Source organism: Anolis sagrei, chromosome 5 (assembly GCF_037176765.1).
Source record: "Anolis sagrei isolate rAnoSag1 chromosome 5, rAnoSag1.mat, whole genome shotgun sequence".
Lineage (NCBI taxonomy): Eukaryota > Metazoa > Chordata > Lepidosauria > Squamata > Dactyloidae > Anolis > Anolis sagrei.
The window spans coordinates 8,031,969-8,056,841 of record NC_090025.1 but is presented as its reverse complement, the minus strand read 5'-3'; the positions used below and the strand labels follow the sequence as shown (position 1 = coordinate 8,056,841).

The 24,873-nt window shown below is 45.0% G+C and overlaps 1 protein-coding gene across 4 annotated transcripts in view; it reads right to left on the bottom strand.

Moving 5' to 3' along the window:
• Window positions 1-2,944: 2,944 nt before the first annotated feature.
• Window positions 2,945-24,873, bottom strand: part of LZTS3 (leucine zipper tumor suppressor family member 3) — a 94,983-nt gene continuing 73,054 nt past the window's right edge. For all 4 annotated transcript variants that reach the window (XM_060779436.2, XM_060779439.2, XM_060779437.2 and 1 more), the window contains 3 exons: window positions 18,346-18,819; window positions 16,364-17,194; window positions 2,945-8,431 (listed from right to left, as the gene is read on the bottom strand). In XM_060779436.2, the coding sequence (XP_060635419.2) occupies window positions 7,709-8,431; window positions 16,364-17,194; window positions 18,346-18,783 (1,992 nt within the window). In that variant the 5' untranslated portion in view covers window positions 18,784-18,819 and the 3' untranslated portion in view covers window positions 2,945-7,708. The remainder of the gene's footprint in view (window positions 8,432-16,363; window positions 17,195-18,345; window positions 18,820-24,873) is intronic.

Here is a 24,873-nt window from a genome sequence, read left to right as displayed (position 1 = left end):
ATCCTCAAGGAGGTACACCATGACCTTGATGCTGTATGAAATCCAAGGGGCTTTTCCGGAAGCCCTAAGACAGTCTCCAAAACACAGTTCTTGACAGCAAAGATCTGCTCTTACTGTAAAACCCAGTTGCTAAGAGAGTCCTCCTTCATCCTCTCTCTTTTTTTTGTACACATTTTGCTTTAATAATCATATATACATATACAGAACAGTTATTTACATCCAAGTACACTTGTCTCTGTATAACGTAGCAGCATATAAGTAAACGGTTTGCTTTCCTATTTCAGTTAATAAGCACTTTCACATACTGACAACCCAGCAGGGAGTTTCCTGCGGTCTGGCGCTACTATCAACAGCAAGGTTTGTTTGCAACGGTCATCCTGCCCCGAGGTGGAAGAAGGGGACCATCTCGAACGCTCATTTTTGGGCACTGTTCACAAGTGGCACAGGTGCTGTGTGTGTGTTTCTGCGCATGTGGTTTGTAGCTTTAGCCTCATGCACCAATATGGCACAGGAATGGCCATGGATCTTGCTGTGGTGGCTACAAGTGGGAAAGGAAGACGGTAAAAGATTGACTGAGGTGCAAGAAAGCACAATTAAACCAAAAACGAATGGAATGAAGGCATTATGAACCTTGTTTTCTAAAAAAACTTAAACCATGGCTTGCACAATAGTTTGGCTGTGATGGATCCAAAGGCAAATCCACACTGAGATTACCTACCAGCCTGAAATTGGGTAGACATCAGAGATCCCTTTCAGGCCTTGGAAAAAGTAGCTTTTTGGACTATGGGTCCAGAACCTCACAGCCAACACCTGTAGTCAAATCTTAGGAATGTACTAAGCATTCTGTGTGTGTTTATCATACATTTATACTCCAAAACATGGAGAGAATTTGTGTCTCCTTCAGTCACCCTTGCATGTCACAGAATATTGTTTGGCCCAATAAAACTGGCTGGCAATAGAAGCAGGGCAGTTCATTCAAAAGGGGATCATTACCTAACTAACACAATTTGCTATCTAAATACACTGCAATAACCATTGGCTTAAACAACCTTAAAAAAAGAAAATAAATCAACACTTAGCTGCCATTACTTTTGGAATTTCTGTATGAAGAAGTGAAGTGCCACTTAATACCAGCTTCAGGGAACAGCAAGACAGAGGCAGGAAAAATATTTTTTGTTTGGATCACAGTTCCCAGAATATCCCAGCTATCATGGCTTGTGCCCATGCTGTCTTGGAAATTCTGAGAACTATATTCCAAAAAGTAACTTCCCCAAGACTGAAGTGAGAGATGAAGATTACTGTTGCTCTTAAACATTAGTTACAGACTTCCTGGTGGTACTTTCCTGGCTACTGGGAAAAGCAAGATGGCAGATTACATGGACCAAACATTGGAAAATTTATTGTCGAAGGCTTTCGTGGCCGGAATCACTGGGTTGTTGTAGGTTTTTTCGGGCTATATGGCCATGTTCTAGAGGAATTCTCTCCTGACGTTTCGCCTGCATCTATGGCAAGCATCCTCAGAGATAGTGAGGTGGATGCTTGCCACAGATGCAGGCAAAACGTCAGGAGAGAATGCCTCTAGAACATAGCCATATAGCCCGAAAAAGCCTACAACAACCCATTGGAAAATTTATTTTAACAGCAGTCAGCATTAGTGTTGCAAGCCTCCTGCCAAAATCTTTCTCAAAGTGGCATTGCAACCTAGATTCTTTGTGTACCCCTAGTGCAGACCAAATGATCTAAATTCTGCCTCATTGCAAGGAATAGGGTTAAAAATTAGATTGAATAGCAATAATTCCCTTTCTAACCTAAGGTAAGTAGTCCTGTTATGAGTGTGTAAAAAGTAGCAACAATACAACCAAGGCAATCCATTCTAGCAACGCATTGCAGCCTTAAGAACAGAAGTCAGGATGTAATAGAGATGAACGGATTTCCATCAAAAGTCAAAGGAAGATGTAGTTTCCTCCTTTCTGCAAGGAATATTTCCTTTCACTCCAAAACGAGTTCTCACCAGCACCTGAAATTCTGGTCTGAAGGCTACCTAACCTTTCAGAGCACCAATTGAAAATATTCGCAAATATGTGGGAGATCGCGCCTTCTAATATCCTCTAAGTCAAGTTTGCCTAGACGAGTGGTTCTCAACCTGTGGGTCCCCAGGTGTTTTGGCCTACAACTACCAGAAATCCCAGCCAGTTTACCAGCTGTTAGGATTTCTGGAAGTTGAAGGCCAAAACATCTGGGGACCCACAAGTTGAGAACCATTTGCCTAAAGGTTCTCAGGAGAGGCCGTTCTTTTAATCCCACTCCTCTTGCAGGTATGGCTGGGACTTCTAAATCCTTGGAACTTTATCACACGAACTTGCTATTCCACTACAGACATGCTATCATTCATACCAGATACACACTGAGTTGAGCGCCTTCAATACTGCACCTCCCTTCCATTGCGAAATTGCACCAATTTTCCCGTTCATGGTCCTGCGATCGTCCTTCTGCATATCCTTGTAACCTGTCTTCCCACTACTCCTCGTTGTTTATTTATTTCTAGTGCAATTGCACAATTCCAGCTTTTAAAAATTAAGAAGCAAGTCTAATTGTGATAAAATATGAAATAGAAAAATGGCAACTTTGGGAATAATGAGGGGAGAAAGTGGAAGAGAATCCCACCCCTGATATCACTTTACCGTCAGCATTCTGGTACAGAATCACAAGGAACTGATAGCACCAATGTGGGTGATTGTGAGCTATTGATGTGTTTTGATGTGCATCAATAGCAGAGGGCAGAATAATTATTGGGAGGAGCCCAACCTGCAATAGGATGCACATTGTTTGATATGAACTGTCACCAAAGGTCCAGCTGCAACGCCATATTGCAGTGGTTCTCAACCTGGGGTCCCCAGATGTTTTTTGCCTACAACTCCAAGAAATCCCAGCCAGTTAACCAGCTGTTAGGATTTCTGGGAATTGAAGGACAAAAACATCTGGGGACCCCAGGTTGAGAACCACCACCATATTGCCTACCTTGTGTGATAAAGTCCTTTATCTATCACCCTCCAAAATCCCAATGGGTCTGATCCAGACTGAGTTAATATGCCTGAATCCCTTTACATGCCTTTCACAGTGCAATTGCAACATATCCGGCTGAGCATTTTCCTCCTGTCTATATTATAGTTGGCTCCCAACTCACTCATGTATCCAACCATGAACTGCATTTGTATGCAAAACAAAAGCACTGCCAGGAAGCAACAAAAACAACATAGCCATTTCTACAGATATTTCATCTCCGATTCCAGCCTGTTAAACCAACCCATGGAGAAAAAAAATGAGAAGGAAATTTTGACATCGGTTTCTGCAGAACAGACAGTGCAACAATACAGGTTGAGTCTCCCTTATCCAAAAATGTGGGGCCAATAATATTGTGGATTCATTTGGATTTTGGAATACCAATATTTGCAATTATGTACATTATGCGATATCGGAGAAAGGAGCCAAGTCAAAACATGAAATTCATTGATGTGTCAGAGACACCAACCTAGCCTGAAAGTATACAACATTTTTAGTAATTTTGTGCCTGAAACAACCTTTATATACATTGAAACATTATTATTTGGACAGTTTTGGAGTACAGTAGAGTCTCGCTGATCCGACCTTCGCTTATCTGACATTCCATCTTATCCGACGCTCTTATCTAACACCCCCTTTTCCTCCAGCATTTACCCTTTAATTTAAGGAGCAATTTCCAACTCTCTCAATTCCCAATAAGTGAAAAAGGCAAGACAAGGAGGAGGCACAAAAGGGGGGAAAGACACAGGACCGGAAGCGGAAGCGTCTTCCCTCCTTCCCTCTGTGATTTCCACGCTCCTCTTCCACATCCGGGCACTTCCTGCTAGGCTGCTTTAGCCCCGAAGCGTTGCCTTGCCTTAACCCTGCTAGGCTGCTCTAGTCTCAATACATTGCCTTGGCCTTAACCCTTTGAGTCAATGTTGCTAGTATTCTAGGTGTCTAGCACCTCGTTGGATGGGTAACAGTAGGAGACTCCGTATTATCCGACATTTTTGTTTATCCGACATGTCGGATGAGTAACAATAGGAGACTCCGTATTATCCGACATTTTTGTTTATCCTGCGTGTCGGACGAGTAACAATAGGAGACTCCGTATTATCCGACATTTTTGTTTGTCCGTCGTGTCAGATGAGTAACAATAGGAGACTCCGTATTATCCGACATTTTTGTTTGTCTGATGTTCTGCCGGCCCGTTTATGTCGGATAAGCAAGACTCTACTGTACTTCTAATTTCAGAGGTATGGATGCTCATCCTATATAACTTCCATAGTTCTGCCATGTAATCCATTCTTAGAGATGCTTTTTTACGCACTGTAAAATAAAATAAATGAAGAAAACAATAGCCAAGGTGGATGTGAGAGCCTAACTTGGGTTGTATTGCTTAAATCTCTCCACACAGAAGAACACATTAGTTGTTCCATGTCTTGAGCAGCAAGGCTGTGTGACTGAACCAAGAAAGAAAATAGGAAACCCAATGTGCAAACAGAGGAGGACATGCACCCATGTGCAATGTACAATGTATGCACCAGGCATAGGGAAACTTTGGTCCTCGAGGTGTTTTGGACTTCTATTCCCACAATTCCTAACAGCCTCAGGCCCCTTCCTTCCCCCCCTCAGCCGCTTAAGCGGCTGAGGGGGAAAAGGAAAGGGCCTGAGGCTGTTAGGAATTGTGGGAATTGAAGTCTAAAACACCTCAAGGACCAAAGTTTGACCATGCCAGGTATACACCCCCAACTGTCCTGATATGGCAGAAACAGTCCTGATTAGTCCTCTGTCATCCCATCTTTCCAGCTGCATTTAAATGCCCAGTTGCCATCTCCTCCTCTCAGTTCACCCCCTTTGTCCTCAATTCACTTAAATTATTACAAACTGCAAAAAATAGTTTGTACTCCATTAACTTAGCAGGGGGGAGAAGAAAGGAAGGTGAGGGATCTTACTGTTCCCAGTAGCTTACAGCAAAACCACAAACTGCTACAGCCTCTCCCAGTTTGTTGTTCCTCATGGATAACTGTGGCCAGCTTGATCACTCTCTGGTGTTCCCTGACCACACATGTCCCAGTTTTCATCTTGTACATTCCCCAATGTGAAATGTTGGCAGTAGCATGACATACGCAATACCTGAACATAGATTTTGCGCATTGGGCAGGAGTGGCTAAAAGTCCATTTTAGGTTTTGCAGAAGAATGGTTAAGAAGCCAGGGTGGGGTTTTTCTGAATCGTATTTAAAAGATGGATTCCCTCTCCTGGGTGCCTTTAGGAGAGGTGGTTCACCCTTTTTTGGAGACCAGATAAAGAGGCGATTCAGGGAGTCTGTATGGGTCTTGTCCTGGCATGGGCAAACTTTGCCCCTTCAGGTGTTTTGGACTTCAACTGAATTAAGAAAGCAAATGGGAAACCCAATGTGCATAGGAGGACATGCACCCATGTGCAATGCACAATGTATATACCAGATATGGCCCAACTTGGACCCTCCAGGTGTTTTGAAATTCAACTCCCACAATTCCTAACAGCTTCAGGCTCTTTCCTTTTCTGCACAGAAGGTACGCATGGGCAAATTTTTGCCTTTCAGGTATTTTGGATTTCAACTGAATTAAAAAAGCAAATGGGAAACCCAATGTGCAAACAAAGGAGGATAGGCACTCATATGCAATGCACAATGTATACACTAGGCATGGACCAACTTGGGCCCTCCAGGTATTTTGGACTTCAACTCCCACAATTCCTAACAGCCTCAGGCCCTTTCCTTTTCTGCACTAGAAGTACACAAAGCATCTAGGTTGCAATGTCACTTTGAGGAAGATCTTGGCATTTGGAGTTGTTAGGAATCCAAAACACCTGAAGGGCCAAAGTTTGCCCATGCCTGGTCAAGACCAACATGACTGCAAATCTCCAGGCTCAAGATCAGTAGGAAGGAGAACAACACAAGATGAACAGCCCTGAAAATAATGAAGACCTGCAAGAACCATACCCAAACATTGGGGGATAAGGAAACTACACAACAGCGCTTGGTGACATACGAGTGCCAACAAGATAACTTCTGTACACCAAACTGAAAGGTACTACCTCCTTATCCTGTCAACAAGGTCCTCCATCCTTTGAAGACAGTGAGATATGGAATATATGACGAGGAAATCTCCTTTTCCTGGGGAAAAGGAGAGGCAACTTTTGGAACATTGTAAGAAAAAAGAAGAGGTTGCAAAATTTCACAAGTGGAAACTGGAAGTGGAGAAGAGACGACAAGAGTAGAAGCGGAAGCACAAAGAGCGCTTTTGCAAAGTGAAACAGGCTAGACGCAGTTCTCAATCTATGAGTCCCCAGATGTTTTGGCCTTCAACTTCCAGAAATCCTAACAGCTGGTAAATTGGCTGGGATTTCTGGGAGTTGTAGGCCAAAATACCTGGGGACCCACAGATTGAGAACCACTGGGTAGAGAGTGGGCAGAACAGGAGGAGATAATGGCTTGAGGAGAGAGTGCTTGTTGGGGCATAGCCAGGCAGCCCGAGGGGCTCACAGAAACCCAAATATATTTCTTATTTTAGAGCATTTTGGGAAAGGAGGGGCAGGACAAGGAAAGAATATGTTAGAAAAAAGAGTTCCAAAAACAGCTATGTTGATGCATGTTTTGGAGATCATAGGGTTGCATTATGCTCCCTGCCTCCCTATCCTGATATGTTAACGGGGAAGAATGGCAAACCTGCAAGTGCCGCAAGTGCATTGGTTTCAAGATCCCTGACCAATGCACCTAAAATGTCATGGCAAATGAAGACGGTTATATTTTTTAATTTATGTATCTAGGACTGCCTCCATGAGCAGAATATAACAAGGTGGCCGAGGATGACGATAATGCATACTATAGATTAGTGGTTCTCAACATGTGGGTACCTAAGTGTTTTGGCCTACAATTTCCAGAAATCCCAGCCAGTTTACCAACTGTTAGGATTTCTGGAAGGCCAAAACATCTGGGGACCCACAGGTTGAGAACCACTGCTCTAGAGCAAGAGAGGCTACCGTTTAAGGGGCCACATTGCCCCACACACATATGTGACCTTGAAGGGTTGCTCCCATCATGTTTTGTCATGTCTTAGGTCATTTTAATAATCAAAGTGCCCCAAAATCAATTCCTATTCAGTTGCTGTTTTTTTAAAGTCTCTTTTGGACTTTAAATAACCTGGAGAGGCAAACAATGCAAAATCCCTCCCCACATATGCCCTGGAAGGCATTTGAGGAGGAAAAAAAGTACCCTTTGAAAAATATTTTTGGGGAACCTTGGAGCCACAAAGACAATCCTGGATGAAACCCACAGCCAGCTCTTTGCCCATCTCTGCTTTAGATAAATTGGCAATGCATTTTTCAATGGAATTAGTAAAATAATAATAAGAAAACACGCCACACAAACCGCATTCACTCCTCACGTCAGATCATCCATCCAACATGAAAGCACACCTTCATAGTTTTTCTCCCCTATTTTGAGTAACCTGTAGAGCACCATACCAGATTGGAGGGAACCCAGTGCAAACGAACCTATGCTGCTGCTGGTTACATAGCCTATTCTCTTTAGGAAGATCACCGGCTGAAGTACATGCACAGTAATTAGGGCGAAGGGGAAGAAAACCCAAAACAAACGTACTTTAAACACCTCGGTCCTTTCCTTAAATCTCGGTGGACTCTATCCTCTCCAACCTGGACGGAGTCCACGTTTTCTTCTCGTCGGTGTGCGGCGAGCTGGCGACTTTGCTGGTCATTTCGTTCACCTTGTGCTCCAAGATTTGGTTCTTCTGGTACATCTCCACATAGTTCAGCTGCAGCTGCTTCTGGTACTTGATGACCTTCTCCTTCTCCTCCTGCCAAGTGCGGCGCTCCCCTTCGAAGTCCGCCACCTGCTGCTCCCGCTGCTGGCGCTCCGCCTTCAGCTCCGCCTGGAGCCGCTCCACCTCCTTCTTGAGGGCGCCGAGGTTCTCCTCGCTCTGCCGCTTCATCTTGGCCTCGTCGCTCTCGCAGGCCAAGGGGTCCCCCCGCACCAGCTTCTCCGCCAGCTCGGAGGGGTCGGCGTGGCCGTGGGGGCTGCCCAAGCTGGCCAAGGCCTGCTTCAGGCTGGACACCTCCGCCTCGCACTGGCTGAGCTTCTCCCTCAGCATCTGCACCTCGGTCATCTTCCGCTGCAGCTCGTTCTCACAGATATCCAGGCTGACGCTCTTGTTGCTGTAGGAGTCCTTCAGGGTCAGCATCTGCTCTTCCTTCTCCCGGAGGAAGCTCTTGCCTTCCTTGAGCTGTGTCCGCAGGCCCACGATCTCGTTCAGCTTCTGGGAGACGTCGGATTGGGAGTCCTTCAGCTGCTGCTTCAGCAGGGAGATCTCACCTGCCTTTTGGCACACCTGGGAGAAACAAAGAGAAAGAGAGATGTGTCCAGATATCTCTGGGGATCACAACCAGACATGGTGAAGACATCTGCCCTTGTGTTTTGCTTTTTTGCAAGCAAAAAGTGGGCGCTAGAAATAATATCATACGAAAAATGACTGGCATAACCTGGAGATCACAACCAGATGCAGTGAAGACATCTGCCCTTGTGCTTTGCTTTTTTGCAAGCAAAAAGTGGGCGCTAGAAATAATATCATTCGAAAACTAACTGGCACAACCTGGAGATCACAACCAGATGCAGTGAAGACATCTGCCCTTGCTACTCTGCTACTGAATACGCATGCCCAGTGTGGAATACATCTCACCATGTTAAAACAGTGGGTGTGGCTCTTAATTCGACAGGATTATCACAGGATGTCTACACCCCACACCACTGGAGAAATTATACTGTTTAGCTGGTATTGCACCACCTGACATCCGCCAGGAGTGGCAGGCTAAAACTCGGAACCTCAAGCCATGGCTGATACCGAATGAGAGACTTCCTCTTGGGTGGACAGAAGGCTGGGCGACCTTGAAGGTGCAGAAGAGACTGTATTCTGGCACCACAAATGAGCGCCGACCTTAAGAAATGGGGCCACAAAGTGGAGTCCGTGACATGCGAGTGTGGAGAAGAGCAAATCACACACTATGTGAGCCCTGCCACATGCACAATGGAGGACCTTCTTACAGCAACACAAGAGGCACTCCAAGTGACCAGCTACTGGTCAAAGGACGTGTTTTTAAATATATTACAACTCCACTATTGGTTCGCTTCTGACACAATAAATAAAAATATGTTTGGATGACCATCTTGGACCCTGTTTTGGCCAGATTAGTGTAAGAGTTCCTCCAGTTGAGGCTAATGCAGGCATGGGCAAACTTCAGCTCTCCAATTGAGCTTGTGGGAATTGAGCTTCAATTCCCACTATTCTTAAAAGCCAACCAGCTGTTAGGAATTGTGGGAGCTGAAGTCCAAAACACCTGGAGGTCCAAAGTTTCATGGTTAGAATCACTGGGTTGTTGTGAATTTTCCAGGCTGTATGGCCATGTTCTAGAAGCATTGTCTCCTGATGTTTCACCTGCATCTATGGCAGGCATCCTCAGAGGTTGTGAGGTCTGTTGGAAACTAGGAAAATTGGGTTTATATATCTGTGGAATGTCCAGGGTGGGAGCAAAAACTCTTGTCTGGTCGAGGTAAGTGTGAATGTTTTAACTGGCCACCTTGATTAGCATTCAAAGGCCCAACAGTTTCAAGGTCTGGCTTCTTACTGCCTTCTTACTTCTTATTGTGTTCTTTCTAAGGCCCCATCTACACAGCCATATAATCCAGTTTGAAACCACATTATATGGTCAGTGTTGACTCTGATAATGCAGTTTAGCTGCATTGAACTGTATTATATACTGCAGTTTTAAACTGCATTATATGGCAGCGTAGATGGGGGCTTAAATCCTGCAGCACAACTCTGCAGTTAACTTCTGCTGGAGCTTAAACATAAAGATTCCAAGACAAAATATATTGTGAATAATCAAATCTGCAACTGCTGCTCCAATATATGAAATCCCAACTGCAATAGAAGATGCCAGGCCATGTTTCTGATGCCTTGGATCATTCAGTGGCAATTCTGAGCACCAGCAGTGACATTTGGAGGTGCTTTTTTAAAAAAAATCCAGGCCATGGTACAGAAAAAAATAAAATAAAATCCCCAAGGACTTGTACAATTCAGCTCTTGCGATTCGTATGGCATTCCTCAGCTATCCCTCGTCCTTGGGAGGAGCGAAGCGCAAATGGTCCCTTATGGCACTTTGAGGGTTTGAGAGCACTGTCCCTTTAAAAACGGAAGCCGAGCCCGCATTGGTCTAACAACAGCCAGCAATGAGCGAAGGGCACCGAAGGATTCTGAGCGAGGATTTGCTAAAACAGCCTTCAGCGTCACGAGATCTGGGTGACGATTGGCCAGATTTCTGATCATGCCACAAAGCATCCTTCATCCACCACTGCCCCCTCCCCAAGTTTTTGCAGGGATGCAGAAACCTGCAAGAGGATGCAAAAGCAGCGCCAACCAGCGCTTGTTACGAGAAAAAAATCTTCTTTGCAGTATGTTTCGAAGTGGGACAATAGTGGCATTGTGGCATCATGCACCTCTGCCTGCAACACTTGTCTTTCTGGATGCTTTGGAGCTTTAAAGACACAGAGGAAAATAATGTGATGTCGGAAACGTACCTTTGTGTTAAGTCCACCTGCTATTTTTCCTTTTTAACCCACTGTCTGAATTTTGATTAAGCCACACGCAACACTACAAGCAATTGTAAAATCAAAGCAAGTCGTTCCTACCAAGAACTGGCAATGGATAATGGCTACTACACATGGCATGCTGCCTCAAGAAGAAGGATTAGTAATAGTAGTAGTAGTGGGTTGTTGTAGGTTTTTTCGGGCTATATGGCCATGTTCTAGAGGCATTCTCTCCTGACGTTTCACCTGCATCTATGGCAGGCATCTTCAGAGGTAGTGAGGTCTGTTGGAACTAGGAAAAAGGGTTTATATATCTGTGGAATGACCAGGGTAGGACAAAGGACTCTTGTCTGCTGGAGCTATTTATTTTATTTATTTATTTCGCAGTTTTGTATACCGGTCTTTTCAACTCCGTTCGAGGGACTCAGGCCGGTTTCCAACATCAATATTACGGACAGTCATTAAAACATCATATTCTAAATCACACTAAAACATTAAAATAGCAAAATACAATCATATAATTACAGTGGTCAGTCGTCATCAAAAATCATTATTCATCGTCATCCATCGATATCACAGGATCATGGCTCATTCGTCGAATGGCAATCCCCAAAGCCAAGTTTTCACCTGTTTCCTGAATGTTAAGATAGAAGGGGCAGTTCTGATCTCCAGTGGAAGGGAGTTCCAGAGTCGAGGGGCCACCACCGAGAAGGCCCTGTCTCTCGTCCCCACCAGGCGTGCCTGTGAGGCCGGTGGGATCGAGAGCAGGGCCCCTCCAGATGATCTTAGCAATCTTGATGGTTCATAGGGGAGGATACGTTCGGACAGGTAAATTGGGCTGGAGTCGTTTAGGGCTTTATAGGTTAAGACCAGCACTTTGAATTGTGCTCGGAAGCTGACTGGCAGCTAGGTGTGAATGTTTCAACAGATATATAAACCCTTTTGCCTAGTTCCAACGGACCTCACTACCTCTGAGGATGCTTGCCATAGATGCAGGCAAAACGTCAGGAGAGAATGCTTCTAGACCATGGCCATATAGCCCAAAAAAACCTACAACAACCCAGTGATTCCGGCCATGAAAGCCTTCAACAATACTAGTAGTAGTGTTTGTATCCCACTTTATTTTCTCCTAAAAAAGACTCCAAGCGCTTAACACTAAAATAAAAACAATAATAAATTAAAACCTAAAGCATATAAACATTACCCTGAAAATATAGAGCATTTTTTTGAATTTGTTTATTCTTACTAAAGTGCCAGACCAGGCTTTCCCAACTTCATACCCACGCTATCAAATCTCAGCTTCAACTAGCAGGTCAATTGGCTGTGCTGGATATGGATGATGGGAATGACAACAAATAATGGGATCACAAACCAGAAAAGGTTACAGAAAATGAACACGCCAAACTCCTCTGGGACTTCTGAATTCAGACAGACAGAGTTTTAGAGCACATCTCCGTCTACGAACCCACACGTTCACTTCGGTCATCTGGAGAGGCCCTGCTCGTGATTCCACCCGCGTCGCAAGCGCGCTTGGTGGGGACGCGAGACAGGGCCTTCTCTGTGGCGGCCCCCTGACTTTGGAACGCTCTCCCAAAAGATCTTAGACAGGCCCCTACATTGGCAGTCTTCAGAAAGAATTTGAAAACCTGGCTGTTCCAATGTGCCTTTTCAGATTAGGAACCCCAATACCAAGTCCTAGAAGCACTTTAGTAGAATTAAGATCGCACACCACACACTGCATTCACTTTATAATCCTACATTCCTCCTGCCACTTCAGCACTTTTAATCCTGTACCCACTGCTCTGGCCGGCCCAGTTTTTAAAGTGTCCCGATGTATTGTTATTGTTGTTGTGTATTTTGCTTAACTGTTTTGATTTGCTTCTGGTATTGTTTTGGTGTATTATGTTTTGTTGTATTGTGTTTGAGGCTTCGGCCTATGTGAGCCGCATCGAGTCCTACAGGAGATGCTAGCGGGGTACAAATAAAGTTAATAATAAATAAATAAATAAATAATAATAATAATAATAATAATAGTCCTGACCTCATGATCGTGTTAAAAACCCAAGTATGGATTGTCGGTGTTGCAATCCCAGGAGAAGCAAGACTGAAGAGAAACAACTGGAAAAAAGCTGACACGATATGAGGATTTAAAGATCGAACTGTAAAGACTCTGGCACAAGCCAGTCAAGGTGGTCCCAATGGTGATCGGCACTGGGACTCAAGACCTTGGTCTGCACTTAAACACAATTGGCGCTGACAAAATTACTATCTGTCAGCTGCAAAAGGCCACCTTACTGGGATCTGTACGCATCATTCGCTGATACATTACACAGTCCTAGACACTTTGGAAGTGTTTGACGTGTGATCCAATACAACAGTCAACAGAGTGTTCTTGTTTGCTGTGTACTAATCTTGTTGTACAAGATGGATGGATGGATTTTTTTTTGTAGTGTCAGGAGTGACTTGAGAAACTGCAAGTCGCTTCTGGTGTGAGAGAATTGGCCGTCTGCAAGGACGTTGACCAGGGGACGGCCAGATGTTTTGATCTTTCACCATCCTTGTGGGAGGCTTCTCTCATGTCCCCGCATGGGGAGCTGGAGCTGATAGAGGGAGCTCATCCACGCTCTCTCCGGATTCGAACCTGTGACCTGTCGGTCTTCAGTCCTGTCGGCGCAGGGGTTTAACCCACTGCATCACCGGGGGCTCCATCCACAGGGGATGGATGGATGATATCCTTGCACCGATTGGTTTGACTCTGAAGGAGCTGGGGGTGGTGACGGCCAACAGGGAGCTTTGGTGTGGGCTGGTCCATGAGGCCATGAAGAGTCGGAAGCGACTGAACGAATGAACAACAACAATCTTGTTGTGTTTTTAACAACATCAACAACAACAATTTTATTTTTGTACCCCCTCTATCTCCCCGAAGGGACACGTGGCAGCTTACATATGGCACAACATGCCAAGACGAAGTATAAAATAAACACACACTACAATACAATAAAGTAAAAACTATAGCATATAAAATCAACTGTTTAAAACTCAGAACAACACCCAATGACCTATGGTGACAACTACCATAAGGCACGACCAAACTGTAAACAAGACAAGATAATGAGATACTACAAATTGTAGCTAACCAACCAGGCACAGGATGAAAGTGCATTGCTTGTGGACCACTAAGGGCTAGACGTTCTCAAAGGTTTGTTTACACATCCAAGTCTTCCAAGTCCCTATGGAAGGAGGACATTGTGGAGGCCTGCCTAATCTCCCTGGGGAGGGTGTTCCAAAGCCAGGGGGCCACCACTGAGAAGGCCCTCCTCTCTCATCCCCATCAACTACGCTTGTAACAGTGGTGGGACTAAGAGGAGGGCTTCCCCAGCAGATCTTAACGCTCAAGAAGCTATATGGGTGGGATGTAGTCACAAAGAAAGACAGGGTTCAAACCGTTTAGATTGTACAATGACAATAAAGTTATTCTATTTTGGAAGCTAGGTTGGGTCAAGCCTGCTTAACCCTTAGATGAAAAATTGCCAAAGAAAACCAGTTGCCATGAGGTACGTTTCAAAGGAAGACAATAGTAAACCATCTCTAAATATTCTTTGCCTAGGAAAACCCTATGAAATGTAAGGGAATCACCATACCTCATAGGAAACCTGCTACAAAACAGGAGCTTCTTTGTTGAGTTCCAGGGCCAGAGAAGCAGATGGCGGAAACAGAAGAATGGCCTGCCTCAGGGAAGTGTGCTTGCCCCATCCATGTTCAACATTTACACAAATGACCAGCCACTGCCAGAAGGGACAGAGAGTTTCATCTATGCTGATGATTGTGCCATCACCACTCAAGCAGGGAACTTTGAGATGGTTGAACAGAAGCTCTCCGAAACTCTATGTGCTCTTACTGCCTATTACAGGGGAAACCAGCTGATCCCTAACCCACCTAAAACACAGACATGTGCTTTTCACCTTAAGAACAGACAAGCATCCCGAGCTCTAAGGATTACCTGGGAAGGAATCCCACTGGAGCATTGCAGCGCACCCAAATCCCTGAAAGTCACTCTGGACTGTGCTCTGACCTACAAGAAGCACTGCCTGAATATCAAGCAAAAGGTGAGTGCTAGAAACAATATCATACGAAAGCTGACTGGCACAACCTGGGGATCACAACCAGACACAGTGAAGACATCTGCCCTTGCGCTATGCTAATCTGCTGCGTATGCATGCCCTCTCCTCTTGGGAGGAGAGCAATGTCCAATCTCGATAAAATAGTAAAGAGTAGAGACAGCAGACTGGCAACAAAGATCCATTGCCTAGTCAAAGCCATGGTATTCCCTGTAGTAACCTACGGATGTGAGAGCTGGACCTTAGGGAAGGCTGAGCGAAGGAAGATCGATGCTTTTGAGCAGTGGTGTTGGAGGAAAGTGCTGAGAGTGCCTTGGACTGCGAGAAGATCCAACCAGTCCATCCTCCAGGAAATAAAGCCCGACTGTTCACTGGAGGGAAAGATACTAGAGACAAAGTTGAAGTCCTTTGGCCACATCATGAGGAGACAGCAAAGCCTGGAGAAGACAATTATGCTGGGGAAAGTGGAAGGCAAAAGGAAGAGGGGCCGACCAAGGGCAAGATGGATGGATGGCATCCTTGAAGTGACTGGACTGACCTTGAAGGAGCTGGGGGTGGTAACGGCCAACAGGGAGCTCTGGCGTGGGCTGGTCCATGAGGTCACGAAGAGTCGGAGACGACTGAACGAATGAACAACAACAACATGCATGCCCAGTGTGGAACACATCTCACCACAATAAACAGTGGGTGTGGCTCTTAATGAGACATGCCGCATTATCACGGGGTGTCTGCGCCCTGGAGAAATTACACTGTTTAGCCAGTATTGCACCACCTGACATCCGCTGGGAAGTAGCAGCCAATAGTGAAAGGACCAAGGCAGAGACATCTCCAGCTCATCCCTTGTTTGGGTATCAGCCAGCACGTCAACGACTTAAATCAGGAAATAGTTTTCTAAGATCTACAGAGACACTCTCTGGAACACCTCAGCAAGCGAGAGTCCAAAAGTGGCAGGCTCAAACCCAGAACCTCAACCAATGGCTGATACCAAATGAGTGACTCCTCCCTGGGCACACAGAAGACTGGGCGACTTGGAAGGCGCTGAACAGACTGTGCTCTAGCACCACGAGATGCAGAGCCAACATCAAGAAATGGGGCCACAAAGTGGAATCCACAACATGCGAGTGTGGAGAAGAGCAAACCACTGACCACCTGCTGCAATGCAACCTGAGCCCTGCCACATGCACAAAGGAGGACCTTCTTGCGGCAACACCAGAAGCACTCCAAGTGGTCAGATACTGGTCAAAGGACATTTAATCAACTACCAAACTCGCAAATTTTGTATTTTGTCTGTCTGTTTGTTTGTTTTGTTCTGTTAGAAATGTAATACAATTGACTGGTTGGCCTGACACAACAAATAAATAAGCGCACAATCATCCACAGAAATGGAATAGCTACTATATATCATCCATTAGGATAGGAAACACACAGCTGTCCAGATTGATCTGGATTGCAACTCCCATGGGTCCCAAGCTAGCAAAGCTAATAATAAGGAGTTGCAGGAGTTGTTCTCCAAATCTCTGGAGGACTTCATATTCTCCATCTCAATGGCATTTGCCTCTTACCTCCCACTTGGTCTCTTCAATTTTGGGAAGAAACTCAGCCTGTTCTTTCTTGAAGGCGACAAACTTCTTCTCCAGCTCTTCCCGCTGCTGCAGGAGCTGAGCCACGTCGTCTTGCAACTTCTTCTTCTCTTGCTGGAGCTTGAAGATCTGGAGCTGCAACGCCTGCTGTGCCCTCTGAGCCTTCTTGGAGACCTGTTGCAGTTTGTTGGCGTAGTTCTGCCGGAGGTCGTCCATCTCCCGCTCCCAGATCTTCTGCTTCTCCTCAAAGACCTGGTAAATGGCCGCCTCGCTCTTGTCCAGGTTCCTCCTCATCTGGAGGACCTCCTGCTCCTTCTCCCACAGCCGGTCCTCCAAGTCCTGGATGATGTCGTCCGTGGAAGGAGAGTGGAAAGGCATCGTTTCGTTGAGATGGTTGAGCCGGCTGAAGGAAGAGGTGCTCTTGCTGGAAGACCGCCCGCTGTCTGAGGTAGATATCCCATTGTATCCCACAATGTTCTTGTCCCCATAGCTCGTCCCGATGCGGTTGATGTGGCTGGTCGACGCACTCATCGGGCCGACGTGCTGGCTGTAGCCTGTGCCGTACGTGGGCAGGCTCGTCAAAGAGTTGCGGCCCGAATCGGAGAGTCCGCCCGCTGGGTTGGTAGTCCTGTTAAGGCTGGGCTTCTCCAGGCCGCTTTTGACAGTGGAAGGGCTATTGCTGTTGGTGTGGTTCAAGGTCTTTCGGTTCTCGGATATCCCATTGCTCTGCGGTGGGCACAGATTCTGCATGGAGTGGAAGTTCTTAGGAACGACGGGTTTAAAGGCTGAAGGTCTAACTAAGGGCTCGTTGCTCTGCAAGGAAAAAAATAGACAAATGAAACATAGAATCATAGAGTTGGAAGAGTCCTCATGGGCCATCCAGTCCAACCCCATTCTGCCAAGAAGCAGGAATATTGCATTCAAAGCACCCCTGACAGATGGCCATCTGCTTAAAAGCTTCCAAAGAAGGAGCCTCCACCACACTCCGGGGCAGAGAGTTCCACTGCTGAACGGCTCTCACAGTCAGGAAGTTCTTCCTCATGTTCAGATGGAATCTCCTTTCTTGTAGTTTGAAGCCATTGTTTCGTGTCCTAGTCTCCAAGGAAGCAGAAAACAAGCTTTCTCCCTCCTCCTCCCTGTGGCTTCCTCTCACATATTTATACATGGCTATCATATCTCCTCTCAGCCTTCTCTTCTTCAGGCTAAACATGCCCAAAATGAAATATTGTTGTTGTTGTTGTTGGAGGGAATTCAGCATGGGACTTGTGTCTGCTCTGTGACACAATGCTGCTCTGTGACACAATGGGGTTGGACAAGACGGATCTGGGTTTCTACGATTCTATTTCACTACATAACACAATATTTTTCCTTGGTTATAAATGCCATTTCCAAATTGGTTCTATTATAGAAACATGGAAAAAACACATTTTACTATAGTTTTTCAATGTATATCTTATGGAGTCTCAACCAATTCAACATAGTTTGTGGAAGCCACAAAAAATCCTCTCTTGCTCAACTTCAAGATCTGAAGCTGCAATGCTTGCTGGGTCCTCTGGGACGAAAATTCAACATAGTTTGTGTCACAAAAACAACGTTTCTGGGGTATAACAACTACTTTCAAAGTAACTACCAAACAATGAAACAGGAAATAAGACTTTCAAAACAGAGACAGAAAATGTTTCAGATTTTGTTACATAGTGTTATTATTATTATGTGTAGCTTCATAGTATCAGGCCTTACTGCTAGCTTTCCTAGAACTGAAATGCAATAGAAAGGTGTTCTGAAATAAACAAATGCAAAAATAAACACCAGCTTTGTGTCAAGGAGAGGGAAATGGGGCCAACACCATGTCCTTTATCCTTCCTTCATTGTGGCAAAACTGCAACACAAATTTGGTGGGACGTTCACTAACCAAGACAGGAGAATCCCCTTTCTTTTTGGGGAGATCAACGGCACCTCCTCACCTGGTCTAGTTTCCCAGAGATTGGCAATATCTTTGGTGGGTTATTGGGCTCTCTGTACTGCGGAGGAGGTGGGATGTTCTTCTCGTTGTTGGCTGCCACGTTCCCGCAGAGATCCGCCTTCACTTTCTCGCTCTTGCGCAGGTCCCCGTTGATGTAGATCTTCTCCGACTTGTAGGTCTTCTCCTCCCCGGAGTAGCGGTTGGAGATCTCCCGCGGAACGAAGCTGTTCCGGGACCCGTCCACCTGTCGCCCGCCGTTCTGAGTCCTGGTCCCTACGCTCTTCATGGCAAACTCTTGCTCGCTGGCGACGCCGCTGCCCACGCTTCCCATGCTGCTTTGGGAGGCGGATTCGGAGAGCCTGGGCTCGAAGGGGCGGAACGCTTCCTGGCCGCGGTAGCTGGGGTCACTAAGGACAGAGAGGGCCTCTAGTTTGGCCATGGCAAGGTCTGGAAGTTGAGGCACGAGTCAGTGGCACTGGAAGAGGAGGAGGAGGAGGAGGGGAAAGAAAGAGAAACAAATGAGTAAATGAAGCATTTCTAAGGTGCTTGCACGTGGCTAATTCCTCAGCCTTATGTTGCATTTACACTACCAAATTATTGCAGTTTGACACCATTTTGAATGGCCATGGTTCATTGATATGGGATTTGTAGTCCCATATACCCTTGGCAAAGAAGGATAGAACTACAACTTCCATCATTGCATAGCACTGAGCCATGGCTGTTCCAGTGGTGCCAAACTATATTAATTGGAGTGCAGATGCAGCCCTAGAGAAGCATAGTGGCACCAGAGTTGAAGAATGAAGAACACGAGTAAACAAGTCATATGGTTTAGTGTACTGTCAAAGGCTTTCATGGCCAGAATCACTAGGTTGTTGTAAGTTTTTCAGGCTGTGTGGCAGTGCTTCTCAACCTTGGGTCCCCAGATGTTTTTGGCCTACAACTCCCTGAAATCTCAGCCAGTTTACCAGCTGTTAGGATTTTTGGGAATTGTAGGCCAAAAACATCTGGGGACCCCAGGTTGAGAACCACTGCTGTATGGCCATGTTCCAAAAGCATTCTCTTCTGATGTTTCACCTGCATCTATGGCAGGAATCCTCAGAGCTTGTGAGGTCCTCACAATCTCTGAGGATGCCTGCCATAGATGCAGGTGAAACATCAGGAGAGAATGCTTCTGGAACATGGCCATACAGTCCAGAAAACTTACAACAACCCAGTCATATGGTTGTCAGAGTGGAAACTGGGGAGGGCTTTTGTATCTCTAATAGTTGTGCACAAGAGGGAATTTCAGCAAGTGAAATTTGTGATCTGGATGCATTGCAAGCAACAGCTTCTGAACATGCCCCCTTCTACACAGGTACTTGGACCCTCTCTAGTTTCCATCCTGGTAACCCTACTTAGGCCAGATGGTTACATTGCTACTATCCATTAGCATTTTACTCATTTGCTTCATTTCAGCCCTACATTAGTTGAGTTTCTCATACTTTGGTCCACTCCAGGGTTCCCTTTCACACTATAGTTCTGCGGCTATGATTCCACTTTGAACTGACACGACACCATCATATGGAATCCTAGGACTGTTTGGTGAGGTACTATGGAAGACCAAAAACCATAACCCAAACTACAAATCCCATGAGTCCATATAATGTTGCCATGGCGGTTAAAGTGGAATCACAGCACTAGAGTAGTGTGGTGTAAAAGAACCCCAGAACTGGGTTGATGGGTTTCCTATCTGATATATCTAAGCATTCGCAGTTGAACTCTTTGTGTGCTCTGTTGCCTACAACTCATGTGCAACCACAGTCTTCTCACCATTTATTATTCCTCAAATTTATGAGTGGGATTTTGGTGATTTTCAGGGGGAACGGGGAGCCTTAGCAGACCTAATCCTCCTACTAGCTGGTGCCCATTGTCTCTTTTCCCCAACCCCATTCAGCATCCACATGGAATGTCCTTCTTAAATCATGCTGGTTGTATTATCCTTCAAAAGAGATGGTTGCCACCATGTCCATTTGTTCCAATTGGAAAAGATCAATGAGACATGTCCTTTATTCTTCAAAGAGAACACAGGATCCAACACTCAAGTCTTCGATGTATTGTCGAAGGCTTTCATGGCTGGAATCACTGGGTTGTTGTAGATTTTTCGGGCTGTATGGCCATGTTCCAGAAGCATTATCTCCTGACCTTTCATCTGCATCTATGGCAGGTATCCTCAGAGGTTGTGAGATCTCACAAATCCAGGTGCATTGTCAGGAATATGTCTGGAATATGGCCATACAGCCCAAAAAACTTACAACAACCTCACGTCTTCTCCTCAAACTGGACAAAAGACCTCCATCATCTTCACCCAAGTTTTACGATGGAGGCTGGAATCACCAATTGGTCTTTAAGGCAATTAGCACATAGTATCTTTTTATTAAAAGGAAGAAGAGGAGGATTTGCAGAGGGTAAAGCTTCTCAGGTTATTCTAAACCAGTGATGAGCAATCTTTTGAGCTTGGCGTGTCAAAATTTGCCAAAAACCTGAGCATAACTTGGGTAGAGTGTCACTTCGAGAAAAAACCCATAATTTTGCAATATTTGTAGTTTAAATGAGAAAATGTATAATCCATGCTGAGTTATGGAGTGAACAGTGCTCGAACGTGCAGATGTTAAATTTGCAGAGCCTTTTACAAATGTAAGGACGGAATTAGATTGGCTCTTATAAGGTGTATTTCTCTGTATGTGGCCGCATGTGGCCGCGTGTCATCAAAAATAGCCATGTGTGTCAGTGCTGACATGCATGTCATAGGTTCACCATCACGGTTCTAAACCAATGGTTCTCAACCTGTGGGTTCCCAGGTGCTTTGGCCTATAACTCCCAGAAATCCCAGTCAGTTTACCAGCTGTTAGGATTTCTGGAAGTTGAAGGCCAAAACATCTGGGGACCCATAGGTTGGGAACCACTGTTCTAAACATTTTGGCTTTTTCTCATTTCTGTTAGTCTTGAAAACTATAAGCCAGAGGTGAAAACTCAGAGTTGGCAAGCAACTTTTGAGAAGATTCCATGCAACCATTGCTTCCCCCAAATCTTTCATCTGAAATTTCCCAGGTGTAGTTTAGGTTATTGGAGACACCAAAAACAACCAAAAGGTTCCAGAAATGCCCCTCCACGAAGCAACAAGTAGTGACAACACATCATTTCCAGTCATCCAAAATGGTAGCAGTGTCTGCCCAGTTTGGAGATACTCCTAAATGTTTCTCTGCAAGCTCTTGTTCAATTATGGTGGCCTATGGGGACACATTTGCCCTGCAGTGCCCCTATCTCACTTATTTCTCATGCATTTTTCTCATGCTCCCAACCACCATCATGGCATTGGTATCTATCTCTGCTACGCAATGTGCCATTAAAACCCTGGCTAGTCTTCACGTACGGTCGCATGTCACAACGAGCACACAACTACGAAGTCACGCATACAGCAGAACAACCATTTCCCCATGCAACACACTCACATCGCATGACGACAAGGATGCATCTTCCAGGCAACTACAAATTCAGACGTATGTACAAACACAGACTTTGCAGAACGGAAAGCTCTCACTGTAATAGTTCAATGCATATGTAAGTGCACTACTATATGCACAATAAACCATTGCCACTTCTGAGTACGCATACCAAATGACATCACAACGGTTATGTTAGCATCGTTCCCTCCTTCTTACTGTGCCTATAACCTTTGTTTGTATGAAATGTGCACAAAAGAAGAAAAAAACCAGGAGTATCCGAAGATACCCTATACAAACTATCACAATACAAACAAGGTTAAGGCTGTAGAAAATGTTAGGTAAAGGTTGTCCCCTGACATTAAGTCCAGTCATGTCTGACTCTGGGGGTTGGTGCTCATCTCCATTTCTAAGCCGAAGAGCTGGCGTTGTCCATAGACACCTCCAAGGTCATGTGGCCGGCATGACTGCCATCTGTTGAGGAGTTACGAAGGAGGAGGCATTATTTTTCATTCAACCCTCATAGAACCAATAAAGATAGCAGCGTGAAAGGACACCAATAGTAGGTGAGAAAGGGTTAATTACGTTCCCCTCCACTGACTGCTGTCTTATCAGCCTTCCTTACTGCATTTCAGGAAAAACCATCTGCAATAAATGCAAAAGTCTAATTTGGCCCAAAGACGGTTAACCGCCTTTCCCCGAGGCACTTTCTGTTATCTGATCATCACAAAGGGTGGAGCAATGGGTTAAACCCTTGTGCCAGCAGGACTGAAGACCGACAGGTCAGAGGTTCAAATCCGGGAAAAGCGCGGGTGAGCTCCCTCTGTCAGCTCCAGATCCCTGTGCGATGACATGAGCGAAGGCTCCCACAAGGATAGTAAAACATCAAAATATCCGGGCGTCCCCTGGACAATGTCCTCATAGACAGCCAATTCTCTCGCACCAGAAGTGACTTGCGGTTTCTCAAGTCACTCCTGACATGAAAAAAAGGGTGGCTGAGTGAGGAAAGAGAAATAAATACACATTCTATATGTTGCCCTTCCTTTGCAATTTGTCATTGCAATATTAGTACTATCTTAGTAGTACTAATATTGCCAAAAAAAAGTATAACATGGTCCGTTTTAAATCCCAATAGAACACTTTCTTGTTTTATACAGTTTTCAGAGTTTTAATTTAATATTGTTTTCTTATCTTGTATGGTTTGGTGTATTTGGTTTTACTTGAATTGTTTTCTGTATATTATTATTATTATTATTATTATTATTATTATTATTATTATTATTCTCCCCTGAAGAAGACTCAAAGCAGCTTAGTATAAAAGCATTAGCCTATCATTTGAAATAGACCAATGTGCAAACATTAAAACAGGATTAAACATAAACAGCATCTGGATAATGCTTTATAACTATTGTATATTTTATAACTATTGTATGTTTTCTAACTATGCAGATCCATCAGAATACTGATCCTGGAAGAATATCCTACTCAGCCAATGAGGGATCGCCTAAGTAAGTAAGTAAGTTTATAACTATTGTATTATATTGTATTTGCGGACCGAAAGCTCAGTGGTTCTAATCCGGAGAGCGGGGTGAGCTCCCGCTGTTAGCCCTCTTGGGGGTGGTGCTCATCTCCATTTCTAAACCAAAGAGTCGGCATTGTCCATAGACACCTCCAAGGTCACGTGGCCGGCATGACTGCATGGAGCGCCATTACCTTCCCACTGAAACGGTACCTATTGATCTACTAACATTTGCATGTTTTCAAACTGTTAGGTTGGCAGAAGCTGGGGCTAACATCAGGAGCTCACCCCAGATTCAAACCACCGACAAGTATAGCAGCTCAGCAGTTTAACCCGCTGCGCTACCGGGGGCTTGTCAATGAAAGCTTTTGTGAGATATGTTGTGTCCCCATAGATGTCATCATTACAATCAATGTATGAGGCCGTATCTCTCATGTATGTATCTGATTTGCTAGAAAAACTGAATTACTGTGTCCCAAAATGATGCAAGTCTAAAAATGATGTCACCAAAATGTGGCCAAATTGTATATTCCTGCAAATTGTATATTCCTGCAAATTGTATATTCCTGCAAATTGTATATTCCTGCAAATTGTATATTCCTGCAAATTGTATATTCCTGCAAATTGTATATTCCTGCATGGCAGGATGTGATTGGACTGGAGGGATCTTGGAGTCTCTTCTGATTCTATGATCTTTCAAGTTCTAGATGTCGCTTCCATCGGCCCAGTTTCATTTAGCTGTAAACAAAGTGGAGACTTTGGGGAGGACAACCCTAAATTTACAGCTAATTAGGTTGTTGTAGGTTTTTCTGGGCTATATGGCCATGTTCTAGTGGCATTTTCTCCTGATGTTTCGCCTGCATCTATGGCAAGCATCCTCAGAGGTAGTGAAGTCTGTTGGGAGTAGGAAAATGGGTTTATATATCTGTGGAATGACCAGGGTGGGACAAAGAACTTTTGTCTGCTGGAACTAGGTGTGAATGTTTCAACTGATCACCTTGATTAGCATTTAATGGCTTGGAAGTGCCTGGGGGGAATCTTTTGTTGAGAGTGATTTGATGTGCCTGATTGTTTAATTGCTGGATGCCTCCCCAAGTGAGTGTCGCCTTCCACTCTGGCGAAGGGTGAAGCCATAGCCTTGTTTCTTTGCGGTTGAATGATGATGTCTTATCCTAAATCAGGCACGAGCAAACTTTGGCCCTCCAGGTGTTTTGGACTGCAACTCCCACAATTCCTAACAGCCGGTAGGCTGTTAGGAATTGTGGGAGTTGAAGTCCAAAACACCTGGAGGGCCAAAGTTTGCCATGCCTTTCCTAAATAAATAAGGACATCTAAGGATTTCCAAAACACATTTGCATGTGTTTGCACTGCTAGGTTGGCAGATGCTGAGGCTAACATCGGGAGCTCACCCCATTGGTGGAATCACCAGTGCCATGGTCCCTTGCCTTGGAAACTCTGTCAAGCTTTGACTGAAAGCAGAAAGGAATATAGCAGGAGATGAAGAAGGAAAGGAAACTAGCTTCAAAGCTTG